General features: G+C 42.6%; 3 protein-coding genes across 3 annotated transcripts; 2 read left to right on the plus strand and 1 right to left on the minus strand.

Annotated features, from left to right (window-relative positions):
* Window positions 1-1,033: 1,033 nt before the first annotated feature.
* Window positions 1,034-2,455, plus strand: LOC307261994 (paraneoplastic antigen Ma1 homolog; the record flags this gene model as incomplete). The annotated part of the gene is made up of 1 exon (XM_080042725.1): window positions 1,034-2,455. One exon carries the CDS (start codon window positions 1,034-1,036, stop codon window positions 2,453-2,455), a length of 1,422 nt encoding a protein of 473 aa, XP_079898851.1.
* A 7,659-nt stretch (window positions 2,456-10,114) lies between these two features.
* nfkbiab (nuclear factor of kappa light polypeptide gene enhancer in B-cells inhibitor, alpha b) lies at window positions 10,115-14,989 on the plus strand. The gene is made up of 6 exons (XM_080042789.1): window positions 10,115-10,442; window positions 12,195-12,300; window positions 12,465-12,675; window positions 13,735-13,823; window positions 14,000-14,260; window positions 14,390-14,989. Exons 1-6 carry the CDS (start codon window positions 10,189-10,191, stop codon window positions 14,426-14,428), a joined length of 960 nt encoding a protein of 319 aa, XP_079898915.1. The 5' UTR covers window positions 10,115-10,188; the 3' UTR covers window positions 14,429-14,989.
* Window positions 14,990-16,317: 1,328 nt separating this feature from the next.
* On the minus strand, window positions 16,318-20,719 carry psma6a (proteasome 20S subunit alpha 6a). Its single transcript, XM_080042001.1, has 7 exons — window positions 20,541-20,719; window positions 19,803-19,897; window positions 19,603-19,684; window positions 19,054-19,209; window positions 18,537-18,715; window positions 17,607-17,701; window positions 16,318-17,220 (listed from the first exon to the last, which is right to left on the minus strand). Exons 1-7 carry the CDS (start codon window positions 20,614-20,616, stop codon window positions 17,163-17,165), a joined length of 741 nt encoding a protein of 246 aa, XP_079898127.1. The 5' UTR covers window positions 20,617-20,719; the 3' UTR covers window positions 16,318-17,162.
* Between the last annotated feature and the right edge of the window lie 247 nt (window positions 20,720-20,966).

The following is a 20,966-nucleotide window of genomic DNA, read 5'->3' on the forward strand; positions in this document are numbered from 1 at the left end:
CTGCCATCGTTTCATCGCCGGAGCGGCGCTGACGCTGTCAGCTTTTCTTTTTGACCGCCATTGTTTCGACGTCATCCCAGCTCGTTGATTTCGGCCGAGCTGGTGGATATGTGAGTAGTTTCCGACACAGAGAGTGTCGCCGCAAACTAAAGGAATTATTCATCATAAGTGCACCAACTTAGGGGCCCCAACTAATTCAAACCCAAGCGCTTGGTATATTTAGAGAACATTTAAAAAGGTTGAGCTGGTTAACCAAAACACTTCATATATTTCAATGTGAAGTGTGTTTGAATTCAAGTGTGCTAAATGTATTGTTAACCCTGGTATCTTTCCTGTTAGGGGATATAACTATATTTCAGGTTTAAAGGCTACATGCCTTCAATTTAAGTTTATTTCTTAGACTTTTACATTTAATGTGAAAAGGTTTAAAGGGATCTTGCCTGTACATTTATTTGCATTTATTATTTTCTTTAAAGGTTTTTTTATTAGTGCATTGGTACTAATTTGAGTTTGAGACTGTGCATGAACAGTTAAGTTGTGCATATTGAAAAGAGAACTAATTAGAGAATACAACAAAGAACAAGAAAACAGCATTCGTAAATAAATCCCGATTTGTTATACATCCTATTTTATTGTCCTGAACATTTACTTTTATATATTTTTCTGGGGAAATACCATTATAGCTCATAGAGTGTGAGTTAAGTAATTCCACAGTGGAGGCACTGCGCTATTATTTCTAAATAATTTATTTGTTACATATGCCTGTGAATAATATTGTCTACTGGTAACGGGAGATTTAGCCAAATTCACCATTCAACTGCTAAGTACTCAGGATCCTGTTGGTTAGAACATTTATATAGTAACCTTATTTAATCATATTATACTTCCAGCGCCAGGAAGGGGTTACATTTTGGAGGCACTGCTGAGATATATTTCCCTGTTTACCAGACAGGCAAAAGTTTTATTATTCAGTAAAGTTTAACACACAACGTGAGACAGTACAAATAAGTTAAGCTTTTAGTATCACTTAAGTATGGATTTTTCTCAAGCTGTTGAGTGGAGTCTAAAGCAGACTGCCAATCCTTCTAGTACGATACTACTGAGTAATGTACCAATATTCACTAGCAAAGAGACCATTGATAAGGTGCTAGACACAGTTAAAGTTTTTGGCCGCACTAAGATAGTTGACAGACGTGGAGACTTGACTGGCACACAGTTGTTCATCTTGGTGGAAACAAGCCTTGACTTAAACCCTGACGTTGTACCTTCACAAGTAGGCATTGAAGGAGAGACTGGACCCTGGGCCGTGCACATTGTGGACAGCCTTGCTACCCTGTATGCTGCTCCTGAAGAGGATGCTTTTCACACAAAGCTGATGTCACTACTTCAAGAGGAAGGAAAGTCTATGGAGGATTTTCAGACCATGGTAACAAAAAGTCAAGCTCCCAAAGCTGATGTGAATATGGATCTAGTGACTGCTATTGGCAAATTAGTGGACAAATGCAACCAAGTGTCTACTGATGGACCCAGCTACAGAAAGCTGAGGCTATTCTCAGGAGTAAAACCTGTACCGTCAGGTGAAGAAGAATATGAAGCCTGGATGGAGCAGGCAACACAAATGATCAGTGAGTGGCAATGCACTGACTCCGCTAAGAGACAGCGTATAGTAGAGAGCTTAAAGGGGCCTGCTGCTGACATAGTTCGCTTTCTGAAAGTTAGCACTCCTACTGCCACAGCCACCGACTATTTATCTGCTCTTGACACAGCCTATGGCACCACAGAAAGCGGAGCTGACATCTTGGTCAAGTTAAAATGTACCTACCAGAAAGAAGGAGAAAAACTGTCCGTTTTCCTGTATCACCTTGACAAGCTTCTCCATCGCGCTCTTCTCAAAGGAGGAATTAAAGCTGAAGAAATGAACCGAGCTCGGATGGAACAGCTGATTAAAGGTGCACTCACTCAAGACATGGTTGCGCTCCGTATAAGGATGAGTCACACACGCGAAAACCCCCCTTCATTCTCTCAGCTGATGCGAGAAGTAAGAGAGGAAGAAAACTGGATTAGCACCAGGGAAGGAGTAAAGAAAACTGTTACTGCCTCCACCACCGCTGTACCACCGTCCTCCGTTACGTCTGAGCTTAACAGCCTAAGAAATGAAGTGAAAGAGTTGTCTTCTCAAGTGAGCAAACTGTTGAGCGTCGCTCCAACTACTCCAAAACCTGCAACACTGACAACAAAGACCACACCCCCTCAGCAAAAACCTGAAGTGTCTGCTTGGGATCCATCATCCAAAGTGAAACTGCCCAAACCTATACAGCCAGGTATTTTCTGCTACAATTGTGGGCAGGATGGACATACAAGGCCAGAATGTAATAAGCCTGAGGATCTGAGAAAAGTTAATCAGAAGCTGATCAAAGCCAACCGGAACCAGGGAAACTCCCAAGGAGCCAGGTGAAGGAACGATGCTTGGCTCCATGTGAAATACGTTCCACTCAAAGTTCAACCCCTGTGACAGACACCAAACCGTTACCTGAAGGTCTCATTGGACCTCGCTCGATTGCACCTGTGCAGATAGAAGGCATTTATGCAAAAGCTATTCTTGACAGTGGCTCAGTGGTAACTATTTTGTACCGCAGCTTTTATAACACTTACTTGAAACACTTACCGATTCACCCACTCACAGAACTTGAACTATGGGGTTTAAGCACTGAACAATACCCATACGATGGTTACGTTGCCCTTAAACTTGAGTTCTCAGCCTCTGTGACTGGAGTGGCACAGACAATTGACACTTTGGCTTTATTATGCCCTGACCATGAGAAAGATCAGGACGTCGCCATACTAGTGGGAACAAACACCAAGCTGGTGAAAAAGATGTTTGACTCCTGTAAAGAACAAGCAGGAGAACAGTTCATGAGCACTCTGAAAATACATCCCGCCCTCAGAGAAGCCTATGAGACAATCACTCAGTCTAACAATCCAGAAGATGTGAACAAGCATGGGACCGTGTGGTTTACCCAGAGCAAGCTAATCCGTCTGCAACCAGGACAGGTGTTAAAAGTCACTGGTATCCCCAAATTTCCTGGTGATTTCACAGACCAACTAGCGCTGGTAGATCAGCCTACTGACACCTTTTCCCCTGAAGATTTGTGGGTGAGACCAGAAGTTCATCCTGCAACAGTGGTTTCCAATAAACGCATCACTGTGACAATAAAGAACCTCTCAACAAAAGAAGTTTCTCTGAAACGTGGAACCCCACTAGCCCACATTTTCCCCGTTAACCCAGTTCCTCCGCCTAAGGCTCAGTGCTCTGACAAAGTGACAAGTCAACTAGACCCAGCAGTTTTTGACTTTGGAGCATCTCCAATGCCGGAGGAAGCAAAAAGACGTCTCTGTGAGAGTATGATGGAAAGAAAAGAGGTCTTTTCAACACATGAATGGGATGTAGGTTGCTCCAAAAGTACCAGTCATGAGATCCGACTCAAGGATGCAAGACCCTTTCGAGAGAGATCACGGCGCTTACCGCCTGCTGACTTTGAAGATTTGCGGCAACACCTACAGGAACTACAAGCCCATGGCATTATCTCTGAGTCGCGTAGTCCCTACGCATCGCCCATTGTAATCGTACGCAAGAAGTCAGGCAAAGTACGAATGTGCGTGGACTATAGAACTCTTAACCTCCGAACAATACCAGATCAGTACACCGTCCCAAAGATTGAAGATGCTCTACATTGTATGTCTGGAAGTAAATGGTTCAGTGTCCTCGACCTGAGGAGCGGGTACTATCAAATACCCATGAGTGAGGCTGAAAAGGAGAAGACGGCTTTCATATGTCCATTGGGTTTTTACCAATTTGAACGCATGCCCCAAGGCATTTCCGGAGCACCAGCCACTTTTCAAAGAGTCATGGAGCGTACAGTTGGAGACATGAACTTTTTGGAGGTGCTAGTGTATTTGGATGATGTCATTGTTTTCGGACGCACCCTCAAAGAACATGAAGAGCGGCTGCTTAAAGTTCTTGACAGGCTCAAAGAGGAAGGTCTCAAAGTATCACTCGACAAGTGCCAGTTTGGACGGACTTCTGTTACCTACGTTGGACATGTCGTGTCGCAGGATGGTATCGCAACCGACCCCTCAAAGATAGAGGCGGTCATCTCTTGGCCAAGACCCCAAACTGTGACCAAGCTCAGATCCTTCCTTGGATTTTGTGGCTACTATCGCCGCTTCGTGAAAGACTTCTCAAAGCTCTGCCGCCCACTCAATGGACTTCTCCAAGGCTATCCTCGCTCCCACTCAAAAGTGAGTATAAATGAAAAGCAAGCTGATAAGACTTACTTCAAGCTTTCTGAACCCTTTGGGTCTCGATGGACTGAGGAATGCGAGCATGCATTTCAAGAACTCAAGATACGACTCACTAAAGCACCTGTTTTAGTGTTCGCTGATCCGCAGAAGCCATACGTACTGCATGTGGATGCTAGCCTGGATGGGCTAGGTGGTGTCTTATACCAACAACATGAAGATGGTCTTCGTCCAGTTGCATTCATTAGCAGAAGTCTCTCACCATCTGAGAAAAACTATCCAGCACATAAACTGGAGTTTTTAGCTCTCAAATGGGCTATTGTGGATAAACTACATGACTACCTTTATGGGGCTATCGTACAAGTCAGAACTGACAACAACCCTCTGACGTACATCCTGACATCAGCAAAACTGGATGCTACTGGTCATCGCTGGCTCGCAGCACTGTCCACCTACAACTTCAGCCTGAAGTACAGACCAGGTCGGCAAAATGTTGATGCAGACTTATTGTCCCGACGCCCACATAACAGCATGACACCTGAGGATGAATGGCAAGAGATTCCAGTTCCAGGAGTACGAGCTCTCTGTCAGAACGTGTCAAGCAACCCACGAAACAAACATTCCTATCCACGTGTCATTGAACAAGTAGGAGCAACAGTTTCAGCTGTTCCCAAAGCATTCTGTCAAGCAGCTGCAGTAACAGCCAATCATATGCCCACTTTTAGTTCAGCCGAGCTTCAAGCCGCTCAGAAAAGTGACCCCTGTATTGGTGAGGCATGGCTAGCCATCAGTCAAAAAGTACCAGCAAATCAAATACCGACAAGTCATCCAGATGTTACACTTCTGAAACGAGAGTGGAAGAATCTGTCCATTGAACAAGGTCTGCTCTACAGAACAGTCAAACAGTCCGACAAGCATTCACGTAGACAACTTGTGCTCCCCAAACAGTTTCAGAGCATCGTTTTAAAGTCATTGCATGATAGTAATGGACATCTAGGCTTTGACAAGACATATGCCCTCGTCTCTGACAGATTTTTCTGGCCCCGCATGAAGCTAGACGTAGAGACATACTGCAAGACATGTGAACGCTGCATAAAGAGAAAAACCCTGCCACAGAGAGCAGCACCGTTGTCACACATCAAAAGCTCAGGACCCATGGACCTTGTGTGCATAGATTTTCTAAGCATCGAGCCAGATTCCCGAAATGTGTGTAATGTATTGGTAGTAACTGACCATTTTACCCGTTATGCACAAGCTTTCCCCACCAGAGATCAAAGAGCCATAACAGTTGCCAAAACATTGTGGGAAAAGTACTTCATTCACTATGGCCTCCCCAATCGCATACATTCTGACCAGGGTCGAGACTTCGAGAGTCAGTTGGTGAAAGAAATGTTGACCATGTTGGGTGTGAGAAAATCGAGAACTACACCATACCATCCACAAGGTGACCCTCAACCCGAAAGGTTCAACAGAACTCTCTTGAACATGTTAGGAACTCTCGAGCCCAGTCAAAAGTCCAAATGGAGTCAGCACATTGCTCATCTAGTGCATGCATACAACTGTACACCCAATGAATCCACCGGATTTTCACCCTACCTGTTAATGTTTGGAAGGGAAGCCAGACTTCCTGTGGACGTTTGCTTTGGTGTGTCAGCTGATGGAACCTCGAAAACGTCTTACCTGAAATATGTGTCCAACATGAAGAAAGAACTTCAGGCAGCTTATCAGTTAGCCCAAACCACTTCTGCAAAGTTAAACCAAGGTAACAAAGAGAGATACGACCAGAAAGTGCGTTATCATTGCTTAAATCCTGGAGACACAGTCCTTATTCGAAACCTTGGCCTAAAAGGAAAGCAAAAGCTTGCTGATCGCTGGAGTGCAACACCTTATGTGGTGGAAAGTCAAATGTCTGATCTTCCAGTCTATCGTCTTAAGCCTGCAAGTGGTTCAGGACCCATTAAAGTCATGCACCGTAATCATCTTTTGCCCCTTGGACAACAAGTCAGATTAAGCCCTGAAGTTGACCTCACACCTACCCCTTCTCCACGAGTCCTCAGGCGCAGAAAAGCTAAGGAGAGGACACAAACTCCCAATGTTGAGAACAATTACTCCCCAGTGGATGTGCCCCTGGAAGAACAGTACTTATCAGACTCAGAGTCAGAGTATGGACATTACCTAGAAGACATGATAACAGACAAGTCAGAGGAAATCTGTGATCACTCAGAAGATAACGTAATGCCTACAGAGTCCAACGCCCCTGACCCAGCCACAGACATGACTGACGTTGTACTTGACTTACCCTCTTCTGACGATCTTCCTGTTGAGAACATTGAAGTAGAACAGGAACATACTGTTGAAACTGCTTGTACTACAGACAAATCAGACACAGATAATACAGCACCAGAGTTAAGAAGGTCTGAGAGGCAGAGAAAGCCTGCAGAACGTTTAACTTATTCTAGGCTCGGTGAGCCTATTGCAGAGTCTGTAGTTGTACAACATAACAGTGTTCATGTAGCTAACTTACCAATAATGCATTTTCCTAAACACGATAGTCATGCATGGTGGTGTAACTCTTTTGCTCTGTGCAAGTTATGTGTGACTAAGATATCGCTACTTTCACTCACTATTATACCAGTTATTACATTGTAAAGTCCCAGTTAAGGTACATGGTAATTAGTTAACTTGGTCTAATACGTGTAGCCAGCATGGGGGCACGCTGGATTTTGGTGGGGGGAGAATGTAGGGACCTCCTAAAATACAGTTAAATAAATACAAGGTGATTTATTTAATATATGGGTAATTACTGCTTAATAAATAAAGTATTTATTTTATAAGTGGGTAAACTGAATGGAAACTGCATTTTCATTAATCCATTGTTTTTTTGGTAACTTGTAAATTATTTTCAATGTGTTTTAAGCTGAGTACCCATAAGCCAATAAGATTCATGTATGAAGAACTCTTAGCGAATCACAGCTCATCTTATTGGAGAGTACAAGTTTAATGAGGAAGTGAAAACGGTAACATGTGCGCATTCGGGAGAGAGACTTTCAGCAAGCGGACGAACAGGACTGAGAACTTAGTTAAACGAGGAGATTGATTATTTGTAGACGCAATACCCAGTATTGGGCACGAATATCTGTTACGGATAAACTTTGTGTATAATGTGTAGTGTTGACTTAGTAAAGTAAAGTGCTCCACCGGGAGATACAGACTTCACTTAAGTGCCGTATTGGATGGACGCTGTTAGCTGCCTCGTGAGGAGGAATTCCACCACCGGACCTGCATTGCCCACCGGAGGACTATCCGTGTTTAACTCGCCTGCTATCCTTTCACCGTAAGCTGAGCTGTTTCGTCTCGCCTGCCATCGTTTCACCACAAGACCCGTTGCCGAGAGGGATCTTCTGTTTTATCTTGCCTGCCATCGTTTCATCGCCGGAGCGGCGCTGACGCTGTCAGCTTTTCTTTTTGACCGCCATTGTTTCGACGTCATCCCAGCTCGTTGATTTCGGCCGAGCTGGTGGATATGTGAGTAGTTTCCGACACAGAGAGTGTCGCCGCAAACTAAAGGAATTATTCATCATAAGTGCACCAACTTAGGGGCCCCAACTAATTCAAACCCAAGCGCTTGGTATATTTAGAGAACATTTAAAAAGGTTGAGCTGGTTAACCAAAACACTTCATATATTTCAATGTGAAGTGTGTTTGAATTCAAGTGTGCTAAATGTATTGTTAACCCTGGTATCTTTCCTGTTAGGGGATATAACTATATTTCAGGTTTAAAGGCTACATGCCTTCAATTTAAGTTTATTTCTTAGACTTTTACATTTAATGTGAAAAGGTTTAAAGGGATCTTGCCTGTACATTTATTTGCATTTATTATTTTCTTTAAAGGTTTTTTTATTAGTGCATTGGTACTAATTTGAGTTTGAGACTGTGCATGAACAGTTAAGTTGTGCATATTGAAAAGAGAACTAATTAGAGAATACAACAAAGAACAAGAAAACAGCATTCGTAAATAAATCCCGATTTGTTATACATCCTATTTTATTGTCCTGAACATTTACTTTTATATATTTTTCTGGGGAAATACCATTATAGCTCATAGAGTGTGAGTTAAGTAATTCCACAGTGGAGGCACTGCGCTATTATTTCTAAATAATTTATTTGTTACATATGCCTGTGAATAATATTGTCTACTGGTAACGGGAGATTTAGCCAAATTCACCATTCAACTGCTAAGTACTCAGGATCCTGTTGGTTAGAACATTTATATAGTAACCTTATTTAATCATATTATACTTCCAGCGCCAGGAAGGGGTTACAATAAGCTAACTGAAATCACATTCACACTTCAAATTTTGGAGGAAACCCCTGTGGCAGGCTGCAGACACATTTTTTTCCAAACCTACCCACACAAACAAACACTGAGGGGCTTGGGTCACGAGCCTGGGCTGATGAGCAATGTTTCACTTTTCTAATGTGATTCAGCAAGGGCGGGATGACCAAGGTGCAGCTTTAGGACTTTCCATATGTCCATCCCCCGCCCGTGTCAAAACAGAAACTCATTAATGCAACAGGTTTGTAACCAACAGCAGGAAACATATGAAACAAATAGGCCTGTGTGCTGTGATTCTCATTTCCTGGACTTTAGTCTTTCCCCCTTCTTGTATAGAATTAACATTGGATTTCCTGGAGCACTGATTTCCCCCTTTCACTTTTGGACTTTTGCCCACTTAGTAGTGCATTTTGATTAATAACACCATCATTTGCATTGTCACTGAGAACATATTTTCAAAGCGACCACTGATTTCATGTTTTAAGGTGTAGAGAGAATGCTTATGTTGTTGAAATGTTGAAAAGTGCACTGTTTAACCTTGATGTGTCAGAGTGGACATTTTGTAAAGTAGGAAAGTTTGTTTTTTCAGTTATGAGAATACATAACTGAAGAAACAAACTTTGCTCACAGGAAACATGAACAGTGACAGTTTCACTGTTGTTGTTTACAGCAGCAGGGCCCACAGTTTTGTTTACAAACATATTCCAGTCTTACAATTTGATAATTAAAATGTTAAAAAATTATAATAATTCAAGAGCCTACTTACAATTACATGTAGGCCTAGAGAAAATATGTTACGTGAACTAACTGCAGGGTTTGCAAATGTAAACAAATCCCATTGAAGCTGCATGGTGCACCTTCAAAAGTCAAAATACTTTAATTATGTTTGTGCTTTTTTTGTTGTCGTCCATTAAAATGTGTGTTAACTGTCAAATGTTGAAAATAATAAATATTTAGGGGGGTTAAAGTCTAAACACTTGTGTTGGGATTGAAATACTGCATGCAATGTGTCATGTGTGTGTGCTAATGTAGCCTGCAAAATGCTTCAGCTCTCTTGGTGACAGACTTGAGGAGTGTATTTATATGTGTCTCAATAGAAATCCCCTCTTGGAGCCAGCGATCTGTGTGTGTGTGTGTGTGTGTGTGTGTGTGTGTGTGTGTGTGTGTGTGTGTGTGTGTGTGTGTGTGTGTGTGTGTGTGTGTGTGTGTGTGTGTGTGTGTGTGTGTGTGTGTGTGTGTGTGTGTGTGTGTGTGTGTGTGTGTGTGTGTGTGTGTGTGTGTGTGTGTGTGTGTGTGTGTGTGTGTGTGTGTGTGTGTGTGTGTGTGTGTGTGTGTGTGTGTGTGTGTGTGTGTGTGTGTGTGTGTGTGTGTGTGTGTGTGTGTGTGTGTTGTGTGTTATTCTAAGTGACAGTTCGGTGGAAATCCCCCACCTAGTTTGTTCTAGCTCCGCCCCACTCACACAGCCACACAGAGGGCACTTTTACAGACCATACAGACAGACTGCTGAACGACTCCGCCAGCAGACAACCCAGCGCAACCCAGAACAACAAACTATGGACCTTCACCGGACCAGTGTGTTAAACCAAATGGACTATAGCCGAGAGTCTAAAGAAGGCAAGCCGGCCCAGTCGACTGAAGAGCGGCTAGACAGCGGCTTGGACTCGCTGAAGGAAGAGGAGTACCAGGCTGTGGCCGCCGAGATCCGTCGGCTCCAGTTGGAATGCGAGCCGACACAACACAGACAGCCTACCGCTGTAACCGGAGAGCTGCACGAATGGAAAACACAAATAACAGAGGACGGAGACACGTAAGTCCCAACATGAACAGGAATTTCGTGTGTTTTTTTTAGCTAGCTCTGTAGCGTCGCCTGACTGACTACTAGGCCCATTTCTGGTCCTGGAGGATGTAATTTGATGCCTTTTCCTCCTGTGGGGAATATGTCTTCCTCTGGGCTTGTCATTACAATGCGCAGGCCCGAGTTGGGGCTTTTTCTTTTCAACTCTGAAGCATTCAGGCCGTATAAAAAGCACGCTGCTGTGTCCCTAACAATGCACAGAAGCTGCGTCCGGTTTGAGAATGAATTTAGCTGCGGTCAGAGGCTGCGGTATTGGACGTAAACAAAAGGCTATTATCAGGAGGGAATCTACTATGGCCGCGGGTCAGGCTGGGAAAGTCCCAGGCGCGCGGCCAACAAGGAATCCAACCGACCCGAGGCGCGCTCCCGTGAAGCGAGAAGTAGGAAAGAAAAAGAAAAAAAAGTAGTAAAAGTAGGGTAGCTTAATTAACACAAAGGTGAGACTGTGTGGGGTTTGAAAGCATACAAAAAATAATGCTCCTGGAATACGTGTCTGCGGTGTGTTGCCTCTCTAAATCCAAGGAGGTAGTCACTTTCTTTCCAAACTTTATTTACATAGTTTTGGATAGAGTAGGAGAACACCAAACATGCCTGGGGGGTCAAGGGTTGTAATAAAACAATTAAATAAAGAAATAAAAATCAGAAGGATTCAAATAAATAGGCTATCTTGTAAAGCTTACAAAGGTTCACAGCTTTTTTAATACTTTCGGACCAAAAACAAATTTAAGGCCTATTGTTTGATATTGGCTGCCATTTCCAAAAAGCTTATAGAAATTTGATAATGAATATACAATGTCAAAATAACAAGCAAATTAATAGAACTGTGAACACAGATATCCATTTATTTTTAGTGAATCCAAACAAATTCCAGAGTAGTGCAAATTTAGGGTAAATAATGACCAGGAATAAATCGTGACATCTGCTTGAAAGTTTTTTTTTGGTTTGTGGGCAAGAGTCAGACCAATATAAATGCACCAGCGCTTCATTTAACTCTCCACAAAAAGTACAGCTGACATCAATGTCTTTTTTTTTCCCGTTTCTGAATGTAATGGTTAGTTAGTTAGTTGGACAGCCTTTTGAAAGGAGAGACTATGTTAAAGAACATTACGACTGTCCTGTCCTCATCGGACCGGCGTTAATAAATGATGAGCTCTCAATGAAATCACATCCGAGCTCAGAAAGTGTCTCATACAAACCAGTGAAGCATGAAGGCATGTTTCCAGTGATTTAACCACAGAGCAATGGTTCTAAACCTGTGGTCCTGGGAGCACTTGGGGTCATGAACAGCTTCTAGAGGGGTGATTTTTTTTTTGTATTTATTTACTTACTTTGAAAGAGTTCTTAGGGAATGAAGTCCATTACATCAAGTCAATCTTTATTTAAAGTACACAATCACCTGCAGTATTTGAATAATAATATGACTTTCCCTGCACCTGATCAGCCTTTTCCAGTAATGATTCTACATTCTAAAACCGATAGATCTGTCCTGTTTTAGGCAGGACCACTCACTGTTTATAGGTAACATATGAAAAGTCAGACATACACGCACTTGCTTACACAATGTCAAGAGACTATGTGTCACTGTTTTTCCCCCTGGAAAATCTTTCTTCTAGTCTGGTGGTGGTACATTTGGTCGTGTCTTGTCCTTGCATTGTACCAGGTTCCCTAACCCCCCTCTTCCTCTCTCTCTCTCTCTCTCCATAGGCTCCTCCACCTGGCTATCATCCACGAGGCCAAGGATTACATCAGAACAATGATCGACCAGTCCAAGAACACAGAGTTCCTCAACACACAAAATGACCAGAGACAGGTAAGGATGTGTAGATATACCCCCCCTCCCTCCCCCCCTTTGCTTCTCTGTTTACTCACACCATGTAGTCCATATATCCGTCAGGCTGCAGCGACTAAAAAGCTGCACTGTATCAATCATTCATTTTCCATTCACACACTAACTGCCCTGTCTTGTCCCTGTAGACTCCTCTCCACCTAGCAGTGATCACCAACCAGGCCGAGGTGTGTGAGCGCCTGCTGGCGGCCGGCTGTGACCCCACGCTGGTGGACCACAGCGGGGACTCGCCGCTTCACATCGCCTGTCGCCACGGCAATCTGCTGTGCTTCAGCGTGCTCACACAGAACTGTCAGACAGAGCACCTGCACACGGCGATGGCTGCCTGCAACTATCACGGTGAGACCATGAGCTGCTTTTATTACTTTTTACTTCTTTTTTTTCCACTAAACTTATTTTTTTTTAAATTTTTCACGGCCTTTGATGTTCAAATTAAGTCATGTGATAAAAACCTTGTTTAAACATAATCGACCTGAGTAATTATACATTGACAAAGGGCCAGCAAAAAAACAATACTCTGGAATAACTAAAACATGTACATATATATACACTTGATGTCTCAGTGTGTCAGACAGCCTGTTATTTGCTTAACACAGTTATTAAAATAACAACAAGGCAGAAAAGAAACCTATGATGAGCTGTTCTGACTCCGTAGACACTTTAGTTTTCAAAATTAAAACCATACTTGTTTACATGTTAGGAAACCCAAACAGAAACAATGTCTGAATTCAGCAGTGCTAAGCTAAATTCCAATGTCTCGGCATCATTAGAGTATTATATTCGGCAGGAGTGCGTGGTCATTTCCAGCCTTTTAGAACAGACGAGACGCTCACCAGTCTGCTGCTGGTCCGTAACTAGTATTTAAAAGGCGGAGTGGTGGTGGTGGGGACGGCGAGAGTCATTTTCTGCTGCCCATTATCCCCGAGCGAGCACAGTGGTTAGGAGGAAGGAAACAAGCGAATGGGGAATACCACAGCCATTCATGCCATCACACACACACACTGATGAAAAGTAACCCATCCGTCACATGACACATGATGTAAAATGCTAAGGCTCGAAATAGAAATGTGGAGGGCTTCAGCTTTAGTCTTGTGGTCTCGTTGGCTGGTATTTAAAAAAATATATATATACCAGAACTTATTATTGCATATCCAATGACAACTGCTGTATGTAAAAGTCAGTTTTCTTTTAGTCTGGAAGGAAAATGCACATAAATCAAAACAAAGCTCATGCATACTTACGTACTTCTCCAGTTAACCGTTGACTATTTATTATTTATGACTTCTAAATTCGAATCAACTTGAGACTCACAAAGTATAAAATGACTTATGCTTGTCTGGTGTCAGCTGTTAAGCTCTCCCTCATCTTGTGTTTTATGTAATATGTTTTATTTTACAGGTCAGAACTGCCTCCACTTGGCCTCGGTTCAGGGTTTCCTCTCACTTGTGGAGAACATGGTGGATCTAGGAGCTGACATTAATGCAAAGGTAAACCCCCCCTCTCCCCACACATACACACACAAACCATATCTATCACACTTAATATACTTAAAATACAGACTCACCCACATTATCTGGACCCGTACAAAAAATGTACTCACAAAAAAATATTCATCTTGAGGACTTTGCCAGCCGGTTCTAATAAGAATCTTGTCTCCATCTAGGAACAGAGAAACGGTCGCGGCGCGCTGCACCTGGCCGTGGACCAGCAGAATCTGTCGCTGGTCAAACTGCTGCTGAAGAAAGGGGCGGACCCTAACCTGCTGACCTCGGGAGGCCACACCCCCTACCACCTCACGTACGGCCGCGACAACGACGACATCCGCAAAGAGCTGCACTCGCTGACCAAGCCCGACCTGAGGGAGCTGCCCGACAGCGAATCAGACGACAGCGAGGAAGAGGAGGACGAGGAGTCTGATGAGGAGGTGTGTGTGTGTGTGTGTGTGTGTGTGTTGAAAATGAAAGAGAAAAATCCATCGTAACATATTTTTTTTTAAATGTTGCATTGTTGGCCAGTGTTTGACCATTTCCCTGTCCTCTGTGTGCGTTTGCAGGTGGGTTACGATGACATTCAGTGGAACGGACTAAATTAGCAGGAAACACAAATATGGAGAGAGGAAGTTGCAGAGGCAGGAGACTGTGGCGATGACGGTAAAGGACAATAGGAACCGGCTGGGCATGTCTCTCTATGATGATGTCACGAGAGGCCGACAGCGTAGGGCGCCAGAGGGACCGCCGGCAAAAAACAGATGGACAGGGCAGCAGTAAAGGAGGAATCAAACACACAAGACTGACGTTTTCCAATAAACCCACCAGTCTTCTCTCCGGGCTGCAGGGCGAGCGAGATGTGAATACGTGGCGCGTTATGGATGGGATGTGGGGTTTTGCTGCACGATAAAGAGGATTGCTTGTATTCTGTGGGACACTGCAAATCATTTCGTCACAAAATAAGAAACATCCATCTATCCATCCATCCATCCATGCATGCACCCAGGCGTACCTGCAACAGCTCTGTTGTATGATATTGTAAATGCTGTGTATAAAAAAGATGTATTTTTTATGGAAGCTGTGAATGTGTACAGTTGAGCAGGTTGTGTATAATGTCAAGACAGCAAACAGTCCAGCACACTCCAGTTAAATTAAAAACACTCGTATTTAACAGGAAAAAACCCGTGTGGATTTGTTTGTGGATACTTGGGTGGGAAGCACACACGGGGAAACACATGGCAAGTAAAATAAGAGATGTTATATGGGTTTGTATGAGACATCTTAATCTTGGTTATAACGCCATAAAAAAAATAATTCATAACGAAGCATATAATCCTAAACACATGACAATATTATGAGCCTACAATTATGAAGGAAATGACCTTAACCACATGCCTTTCTGCTGCTGTTTAGTGTGTACAAAGGCCTCTGTCAAAGCCTCACAGCTGAGTGTCAGTTGTAACCGGCCGCCTTCTATTTTCATATGATGCACGACGAGCAGGAAAGGGCTGATAACAAGACAACTCCTTTCAAATGAATGAGGAACTGTTGGCCAATTGAGCGACATATTTCCTCCTTTGTGTGTGTGTGTGTGTGTGTTGGCGAACACAGATAAGAGGTGTGTGTGTGTAGAGACAGGCTGATTGCTCAGTCATCTAAATCAGGAAGTTTCAGGGCCGGGCTAAAGAGGGCCAGTGACAGGAAGTTCCCAGGAACACAGGACTCAGCTGTTCGCGACATTCTCGCCTCTCAAACCTCCGCTGAATAACAGGAAGCCTGAGTCAAGTTCGGGGCAACGGGGAGGAAGGGAGTTTTGCCCAAATTTAAAGTTGAACCAATATCAATCGTCAGGTCAATTACACACTTATGCAATTCTACGATTGTACTGCAGATAAGTGCTGCAGATTCATCCGGCCGACGTCCAGCAGCTCTGTGTCTTTAAACACTGCAAGATGTCAGTTACAATGGAGACATTGAATACAATCAATACAATAATAATATTGTCCTTTTAAAGTCTTTTTTATATTTGGGCCTCAATTCTTATAAAGACATAATTTATTTTATCTTATTATTAAACAGGTATCCACTCATTGCCTGAAAATGTTAAATACTGTTCATGGTTGACTCTTTAGTTTTTTAAAAGAGCTGTACAATCTGTTGGGGAACATCCAACATCAATTTCACATTTAAATTAGACCTGCAATGCAACTACTAGACTTTATCCAGAATAGCCGACTCCACCTTTAAGCCAAATTGTCTCACGCATTTCAATTGAGAAAACTGAGTATGAAATGTTATCACCAAAAGCCATAGGAACTGTTAACCGGATTTAATACGCTAAAGGACCCTTTCAGACGGATGAGCAATGTCTGAATGAGCATCCATTTCACTTGCCTTGCAGTGTGTCAATAAGTTACCATGTTAATAAGTTACTTCTTACACTGTACAAGTACAACATGTGCAAAGAAAAGGGTAAACTGAAGTGTTTGGTAGAAACAATGTTTTTAATAGAAGTGCAGTATTGTACAGCAACCATAGGAGAGCGGAGGAGGATCAAAACACAAGGCAGAGAATGAAATGATTAGAGACTTCCCATTGATGTTGACCTGAGCAGACTCCAACAGGGGCGGGACTGACTATGATGTAATGGGAAAATTCCCACAGCTGTTCCCTGGGTTATCACAAAGTACATCGGAGCGTAAACATTGTCCTGGAACTAAAAGACAGTTGAGAGAGGGGGGGGGGGGATTTTTTTTTTTAAAGCGCAGGAATAAAATTAGAGATAACACGTTGTGGCAGCCCTGAGTATTGAGGATTGAAACACAGTGACTCAAGAAGCTGCAGGACAATGTAGTCCATGCCAAGTAGGAGGTATTTGAAGAGGTTTTTGTGCCGTACTTTTATTGTAACACACCCCCATCTTTCCAATCTGCTCATGTCACACTCATCAACTGAAGTCATTCGGACTGAGCTCCAATCGGGGGGATAAATGTGTGTGTGTGTGTGTGTGGGGGGGGGTATCAGACTGACATGTCGTAGGCAGATATGAATGTCCAGGTTTTTCCAGGCTGGGTGACATGTGACAGGAGCCTGCAGTGCGGATGTCTCAGTGTGGCTAGAAGGAAAATGCATGACGACTCGACCCACCTAGTTAAAGGGACCTTATTACTAATCTGGTAATGGTTTGTCTCAACCTCACTGTGTAGTTAGTACCACCTCGTCTGAAAAATAATGATACTAACTCCTTTTAGCAGAGACTTGTATGTGGAGTAAGGGGGAGGAGGAGGGGGGGGAAGGGGGGGTTATCCAGAGTAATGGCGACGGCAGAAAAACGTTTCCTCACTCTCTCTCAGACAAGGCCACAAGGTGAACATCGATCTCGGTCTCTGTCAGAATCCTGAAACACACACAAGGTCAAATTGGTTTTATGAAAGGGAATTTTCACTACAAAATTTGAATGTTTTTATCCATTCAAAACAAACTAGACTGATGCATGACAATGCAAACATGATGTTTTAACTTTTTTTAAGTTGTAACAGAAAGCAGGAGCAATGGTGTCTGTTGAGAGCTTAATGTTTGGTAAATGGACTGCACTTAAGTAAGTGCTTTTTTCCCCAAAATGCTTTACAAAGTCACACACACACACAGCTCTACCTGCTTAGCCACAGCTATTGTTTCTAATCAAATATTTTTTGTAAATGTCTTAGTGTTTACTTTTGTAAAACGTATGCATTAAGTTTGGTTCCAAGATATTTCCTCTTGGTGTCTGAGGACAATACTCACTTGAATCTGGAGTCCTTTGTAGTGATGACTCCCACCTCCAGCTCTGACGGCTTGAAGTCGATGGACAGAACGGTTGCCATACATGAGATAGCAGTCTGTTTTCAGAAGAGAGCCAGAGTTGTTGAAGAGCATGGTGGAAAGGGGAGTAGAGGAGAAAAATTAAACTTCATACCAAATAAATAAGATCGTAGAAGGACAGAACAACATGTATAGATACATAAGAGATGCCTGTGTCTGTTAATGGAGAATTACTGGGTGATTGGAAGCTTATGCAGCATCAGTGGGTGTGTGTGTGCCTGGAATTGCATGTCAACATGACTGTAAATATTTGACAGCAAATACATTGTTAAATGTTTACAAGTGGGTATAGGGTAACACCTGCAACACATGCTGATGTTGTGGCATCTGGAAAATAAATATATTCAACCTTTGTCCTCATCTAACCAACAAACGCACAAAAACGCAAGGGCCTTAGCAAGATGTTAATATAGATCTGTCTGACATATTAAATTTGTCTGCTCTGCCTTTTTTTCACCCAGAGAAACACATCATATCTAGAAAACAAACTTTTATTTTGAAACATGAAATAAAAGATCCAATCTTTTTATATTAATATCAGGATTCTTACTGTCTCTTTGTATGAATAAATCCATTCTTAACATATTGAGTCCTTTAATTGACGCAACACTCTAGTAATGTGGAAAACCCACTAAGTAATGCAGTGAAGTTCTTACACAACAGTAAAACTGACTTTCAAAGAACTCTCCCATTCTCCCAGCCTCAGAAACTCTCTAATAATTCCATGGTGAGGGGCAACACTGCAATGTAATACAATACAACTTGACTGACGCAACACAGTCCTAATTTGAAGGGAAGTTTTAAGACGACATTTCAATTGTGGCATTATGAATTGGTGTGTGTGTCCCCTACCTCTATAGTCTGCTCATAAGTCCAATCCAGCTTCTTCTTGACTTTCTTCTCTAGGTAGCTGGTGGCCTCGGTCTGTTTGACTCCAGCTGCTGTGGCCTTAAAGCCACAGTAGTATCCGGCTGGATCGCACTTGTACAGCTGAGGACCCAACTCTTCATCCAGCCCAACCACTATCATACCTGGAGGAAGGAAGGGTGCAAGGCAAAGGGAATCAAAGACAGGAGGACAGTGAGAACAATGCAGTGTCATATATTTAACATCCGTTTTATGCTATAAACAGTACTTCAAATACATTTTACAACCAGTTTTAACAGCCCTATGAAACATGTACTGTTTATGTTGGAGCTACACATTTGTTGTGCTGTGTCAAGCTATGAGGAAAACCCTAGAGCCTTTTCTCTACTAATAACAAAGTAGGACATTGAGTGATTTAACTTTTTTAACACTTTGGTTTTGGTTAAAACCCTGTACAACTTGAACAATCCTTCAGGACGTGTGAACAGTATACACTACTCACAGCAGCCCAGCGGCCTCATCTCGGCGTTCTGCGTGTAGACTTGGGAGATGTCTCCCATGCGTTTGCACAACATGTCCACAGGGATCTCATAGCCGTACTTATACATCCAGTTAGCTGCCTCATAGCGCGCTCTCTGCACCTGAGACCTGCAGTCGGCTGGAGGCAGAAAGAGCAGAAAGTGAAGTCACGCACCAGTTTAAGAACGGACTAATACACAAATTATCACACAATCTGAAATATTAGTATTAGAAAAAGAAAATGTATTTCTTCCCAGTGAGGACGTTCAATTTGTATTGTGTAATGTTGACGTGCAATAAGAGTTATCACATGACTAAGATTGTAACTCTTCATTTTTTTCAAGCTTTGAAATAAAAACTAACTATTGAAGGATGCATTGTGTCTGCATAATAAAAGGACAATATAGCAACACATAGGGAATTTGTTACAAACACTTATTGTTGACAGAAACTTGTAACATTCAACCATTAAAGGGCTCAACATTTGGGGGATATAGTTATGGTCAGCACAACAGTACATGACACTGCTTACCAGTCATGCCAGTCATAACGCAGCCAATGTTCTCCGTGATTTTGTACATATGTGTGACTGTCAAGGCATCCAACAGCTTGTCCTGAGGAAAGCACGAGACAGAAACGTCAAACAGATAGGCCAGTAATGCAACAACCGCAATGGCTTTATGAAAACAAGGCAACACAGACATATTTGTGATTATAACTTGCAACACTGACTGGGATTTTCCTTTGTGTGACGACCACAACACAGTCCTTCCCTCTGACCGCCACGGAGGTCAGTCCTCCCTGGTTGATGGCTTTGAAGGCATACTCTGCAGACACATAGAACATAAATACACCCATTAGCCAGTTGGTGTGCACCTTTTTTTTGTGAGTTAACTTTTCTTTTCAACAGAGTTCAAACATGGTATCCAGCTAATTGGTATTGTCCAAAGTACGCACAACTCCGTTTAAGTATTACTCAACGTATGCCTTTTAAACAATTGAAGTATGGGTTCTCACGTTTCACAGGTAACGTATTATTTTGAAAAGATTTGGGATATTTAAGTTTAACACACAAAGCCCAGTTAAAATGAATCCTAAAAAGTACAAACAAAAATATGTATTGTTCTGCTCAACTGACTACTAGATAACGAATTAAATCAAAAATATGTATCAAACATAACTCATTGTAGCACTGCGCAGCTAAATTAGCACCTAGCTAATGTAGCTAGCAAAGCTGTAACAAAACAAAAAAACGTTAACTTATTCGTGAGTTAGTTCTTTATGTTGGCTAAGGGTTGAATGTAAATAATTACAGTTATCGTGACCCTACCACCATGTACTGAAATATATTATGTTTAACACTCTAAACAATGGACAATGAATGACTGAGCAGGATAAAAGCGGCTAGCTGCTGTTAGCTCGTTAGCATGCAGTGATGACAGGGCAGGTTCTTTTTCTTTCAACACTCACCGACTTGGTAGAGTCTTCCCTCCGGAGAGAAGATGGTGATGTGGCGGTCAAAGCCCGCACTAGACCCGCGAGACATGACGGCAGGACAAAAACACTGAGGTAAACTAGGTGCAGACTGGAGATGAAACTAAACAACTAAACTCAGAAGCTACAGGAGCAAAACATGGCACTCGTCTGCTCCGGATGTGATCTGTATGACCGAAGGCTTCCACATCCCGTTCAGCTTTGTAGTTCACACAACCACTGAATACAACCAATACAACACATATTACAGATGCTTATGATTATTATGGCTCCTAATACAAATAATGTTTTATTTCCCCAAAGTTAAATAAATGAGTCCAGGACAGTTCGTTTTTTGTGGTAAATGTTTTATTTACAAGTCCACAGCTATACTAATAATCATCCGAGTCATGAGTGTGTGTA

The sequence above is a fragment of the Ammodytes marinus genome (assembly GCF_949987685.1).
Source record: "Ammodytes marinus genome assembly, chromosome: 15".
Taxonomy (NCBI): Eukaryota; Metazoa; Chordata; class Actinopteri; order Uranoscopiformes; family Ammodytidae; genus Ammodytes; species Ammodytes marinus.

Bases quoted from the DNA above. Each gene is read 5' to 3' on its own strand.
- nfkbiab (XM_080042789.1), top strand. From the start codon at position 10,189: ATGGACCTTCACCGGACCAGTGTGTTAAACCAAATGGACTATAGCCGA. The intron at 10,443-12,194 runs GTAAGTCCCAAC...CTCTCTCCATAG, and splicing joins ATAACAGAGGACGGAGACAC to GCTCCTCCACCTGGCTATCA. The intron at 12,676-13,734 runs GTGAGACCATGA...TTTATTTTACAG, and splicing joins GGCTGCCTGCAACTATCACG to GTCAGAACTGCCTCCACTTG.
- psma6a (XM_080042001.1), bottom strand. From the start codon at position 20,616: ATGTCTCGCGGGTCTAGTGCGGGCTTTGACCGCCACATCACCATCTTC. The intron at 19,685-19,802 runs GTCAGTGTTGCA...TGCTTTCCTCAG, and splicing joins TCACACAAAGGAAAATCCCA to GACAAGCTGTTGGATGCCTT. The intron at 18,716-19,053 runs GTGAGTAGTGTA...TCCTTCCTCCAG, and splicing joins GATGAGGCCGCTGGGCTGCT to GTATGATAGTGGTTGGGCTG.